The sequence below is a fragment of the Selaginella moellendorffii genome, unplaced genomic scaffold, assembly GCF_000143415.4.
Source record: "Selaginella moellendorffii unplaced genomic scaffold, v1.0 SELMOscaffold_15, whole genome shotgun sequence".
Taxonomy (NCBI): domain Eukaryota; kingdom Viridiplantae; phylum Streptophyta; class Lycopodiopsida; order Selaginellales; family Selaginellaceae; genus Selaginella; species Selaginella moellendorffii.
In genome coordinates this window covers 2,243,164-2,247,398 of record NW_003314276.1, presented here as the reverse complement: position 1 = coordinate 2,247,398, position 4,235 = coordinate 2,243,164, and the positions used below count along the sequence as shown (strand labels likewise).

At 52.7% G+C, this 4,235-nt stretch overlaps 1 protein-coding gene across 1 annotated transcript; it reads left to right on the top strand.

Annotated features, from left to right (window-relative positions):
- Positions 1–637: 637 nt before the first annotated feature.
- On the top strand, positions 638–3,052 carry LOC9633200 (pentatricopeptide repeat-containing protein At4g21065). Its single transcript, XM_024675643.1, has one exon. The coding sequence runs from the start codon at positions 638–640 to the stop codon at positions 3,050–3,052; it is 2,415 nt and encodes an 804-aa protein (XP_024531411.1).
- The last annotated feature ends 1,183 nt before the right edge of the window (positions 3,053–4,235 follow it).

Below are 4,235 nucleotides of genomic sequence, written 5' to 3'. Positions count from 1 at the left end.
AAATGGAGGATGGTGGAGCGAGGTGAGAGCTTGGACAACACGACTGGGCCTCGACCTAGAATGGGTTTGCACTACAATGACTGCCTACTGCTGCAGCGCTCATCGACTAGAAGTGAAACGCGGCCGACACTATCGACCACGCATCCCACGGGATGCAAGCAGTGCTCCCTCGTTTTACATCTCCCAGTACCAGCACCTGAGAGACATCCCTACCATCATTTTTGGTCTGATGGCGAAAAGCAGATGAAAGCTAGAGGGACAAATCCATACATTGCATTCATATAGATAAGGTCAGATCGGGCACAATAAACAAACTTATATATATCAGACTAGCACCAACATGACATATCCTTAGGCTTGCCACCAAGTAAAAGGTATCCTTGCAAGAGGCAAGAATTTAGCATATCAAAATATAATATCAAGGACATGATCATGATCTTTCCGATATTTTTTTGGGAGAGAGCATGACTTAAGCAGGCAAAGAGGAGGATGGCGCGGAAAGCCCATGAAGAGGAGAGGACTTGGGATGGATCAATCCTCTTCATGGGCTTTTCTGGATCTTTTCGCTATTTACTCTTTAGCTCAGTTAAACTCTTCTACTCCACATTTATTTTAGGGCTCTTCCGATCAATGAGCGATGGTGGCCGCGATCCAAGCGGAATGGGCGCTGCAGCCGCTCCCCGGCGATTCACATCTAGGATTGCGCGAGGAGGTAGGCGCGATGGAGCGCCAGGATTTCGTGGACTCGGCGGCGTACGCAGCGCTGCTCCGGCGTTGCGCGCTGGCCAGGGACGCGGAGCAGGGGCGGCGAGTCCACGCCCACATCGTCAAGAGCGACCAGGGCAACTCGATGAGATTCGTGGGAAGAACCGGCCACGAGAAGCTCCGATTCCTCAAGAACCTGGCAGTGGAAATGTATGGCAAATGCGGGCTTGTGGAAGAGGCCAAGGAAGTGTTTGATGGGATCAAGCGCTGGAACGAGTACTCGTGGACGATGATCCTCTCGGCGTATGCCCACAATGGGCATTTTCACGCGGCGCTTGGATTGTTCTGGAGGATGCTGCTGGAGGGGATTCGCGTCGATAGCTTCACTCTCAGCATCGCTATCACTGTTTGCTCGGATCTCGGCGATCTCTCCTCCGGCCAGAGCGTCCGAGCCGTGGCAGTAGAGAGTGGACTCCACTCCGACTTGGTGGTGGCCACCGCGCTCGTCAATCTCTACGGCAAGTGTGGAGCTGTGCGAGCTGCCAGGGAGATTTTCGACTCGATCGAGCTCGAGGTAAGAGACTCGCATTGCTGGAACTCGATGCTAGGAGCGTACGCGCAGCATGGTTTTACTCGAGAAGCCATGAGACTCCACCACGAGATGGACTTTCAAGGTATGAGATCTAAAGAGGCTACGCTTGTGACTCTTCTAAGTTCTTGCTCGACTGTCCAGCAGGGGGAGAGGACCTACAGCCGGATCAGAGCTTGCGGTTTCGACTCGGGTCTGATCGTCCAGACTGCCGTGCTGACGATGTATGGGAGGTTTGGAAAGCTCGAGCAGGCCAAGGAGGTGTTTGATGCGATGCCGGAGAGAACGGTGGTGGCTTGGAGCGCTCTCATCGCGGCCTGCGCTCAAAATGGTTGTGAGCGAAACGCGTTCCGGATCTTTCGGCTCATGGAGCTGGAAGGAGTGAGGCCGGATCACGTCACCTTCGTCAGCATGCTCGCGGCGTGTGGAAGTTTGGAAGAGGCCAAGACGATCCACGAGAGAATCGCCGCTGCCGGATACGAGAGCTTCGTCATGCTGGGAAACTCCCTCGTCAGCTTGTATGGGAAGTGTGGCAGCATCCAAGACGCCAGGGACGCCTTCGACAGGATCACTGCCAGGAACATCGTGACTTGGAACTCCATGATCGCGACGTACGCTCAGCAGGGACGCGGGCGAGAAGTTTTGGAGCTCTACGAGCGGATCATGGACGAAAAGCTTGTGAAGCCAAACGTGATCACGGTGGTGAGCATCCTAGACGCTTGCGCGGACATGGCCGCGCTGGAGAGAGGCAGCGAGATCCATGCAACTCACTCGAGTCTGTCCCAGGAGATCGAGTCGGACATCGTCGTGAAAACCTCGCTCGTCAACCTCTACGGGAAGTGTGGCCGAGTGGCATCGGCTCGAGCAGTGTTTGACAAGATCTTTGCTCGAGACGTGGTGGCCTGGAACACGATGATCGCAGCTTACGCCCAACACGGACACGACACACAGGCCATGGAGCTCTACTGGGACCTGACCTTGGAAGGCGTCACTCCAAACGACAGTAGCTTCGTCAGCATCCTTTTCTCGATCAGTCATGGCGGTCGAAGAAGCCGGGATGCTGTCTCGCAGCTCTCGTCCATCCGTGAAGACTACACGAACTTCACTCCAAAGGTGGAGCACTACTCGTGCCTGGTGGACACGTTGGCTCGAGCAGGATCGCTGAGGGAGGCCGAGGAGCTCTTCTTTGCGATGCCGTGCCTTCCAACCGAGGCCGTGTGCTTCTCGCTGCTCAACGCTTGCAAGGTTCACGGTGACTTCGATCGGGCAGCCCGTGTTGCGGAGCGTTCGTTCCAGCTCCACGGCCTAGTGGGAAACTCCCAGGCACTGGTGATGCTGTCGAGCATTTTCTCGTCTGCTGGGAGGGACAAACTCGAGGATGGTTTTGTTGGAGCCGTTCCGTCCAAGGAGTTGGAGAGTTTCATCGAGATTGACAAGGTGGTACATGAATTCTCTGCTGGTGATGGATCGTCTCATCCCAGGGCTGAAGAGATCCGGCGAGAGCTTGCTAGATGTGTGCTGGATGAACAGGATTCCCGTCGCCACCACAGCGAGATGCTGGCAGTCGGTCTTGGATTGATCTCCACGCCACACGGTAGGGAGCTGCAAGTGGTTAAAAAATCTCGAGCTTGCTGGGATTGTCATGCAGCTCTTAAGATCATCTCCGAGAGAACGAGGAGGAGGATTGTGTTGCGAGACGAGAGCAAGTTTCACCACTTTGAGATAAGTGGTGGCTGTTCCTGTAAGGACTGCTGGTAACGTCCTAGAGAAAGAAATAGTGCAATCTAAGAATGATGAGACTATAAACTATACATTTAGCGTCCTTCTTCCTCGTTCCTCCAAAACGTTACTGAAATGGATTTGGCGAGGACAAGGTGGAGAATTTGATAAAGTAATAAACTGCATTGCATTTGCATAATGTCTCATGCTTTTCGATGGGCACACTGCGAGACTAGAAACACAAGATAGATAGATCGATAGATTTAGATCCGAAGCTCTTGAGGTCACGAGGATGTAGCTTCAACAATTCATGCGGACCGATTCCCAGCCCAGTCAGAGTCCCAATGGCAAGTAGCCATTAAAAACTTGCGTGCCTCTTCTTCCTTGAAACATCCAACTCCAAATGCGTTCCAGTGCTCAGGATTGAACAACTTCTCCAGCCACGATCTGAAGAAGTCACTCAGGATGAGATATGCTTTCCTGTCCTGCTTCACCAGTGACTTGAAAAGTTTGAGAATATTTTTCCCTGAGTCCTTGAGCTTGTTGGCCCCGTCCAGGATGAAGATTGGGCACACCACCTTGCCTCTCCCTATAACTGCACAAAAGGCTTCCATCTGGTCACTCTTGGTTGCATCAGTCGGCAGCTCGTCTGTTATGGCTTTCAGAGCGATCTCGAACGTCGGAATCTTCTTGACATTCAGGCCATCCTTCACACGTAAAGTTGTCCTGCTTCCTCTGGATGTGAACTGCATTGGGGCGTCTTCCACAAGGTGGAAGTAGAAGACCTCAAAATCACTACGTGACGTTAGTTGGCGATGAACTGGCCAAGCTGATACTGTTGGCTATTCTTGCGGCGCCGCCACAAAACGTGCTCGTCGTATCGACCCAAACGACTGTGGTAAAACCGCGCTGCTCAAGCATTTGAAGAAGGTCGACACTATGCTGTAGATGAGATAGCAGCTGCTTGATTCTCAGCCGGGGCTTCAGCTCCTCAAAAACACCCTTATAGCTTACTGAGGATTTTGAACACAATTTAGGCCCGTTTTTCAATGTAGTAGATAGTCATTGAAGGACCGTAGAACTTGGCCAGCGTCTCCGGTTTGCTGAGAAACTGCAGCAGATAAGAGAGGATCCAATGGCGAAACCCACAGCACTCTTGGTGATCCTGCCACTAGAGGCGAAATCTGTAAACCAAGCAAAGCAAATGACCGCAAGGTATTCG

Bases quoted from the DNA above. Each gene is read 5' to 3' on its own strand.
- LOC9633200 (XM_024675643.1), top strand. From the start codon at position 638: ATGGTGGCCGCGATCCAAGCGGAATGGGCGCTGCAGCCGCTCCCCGGC.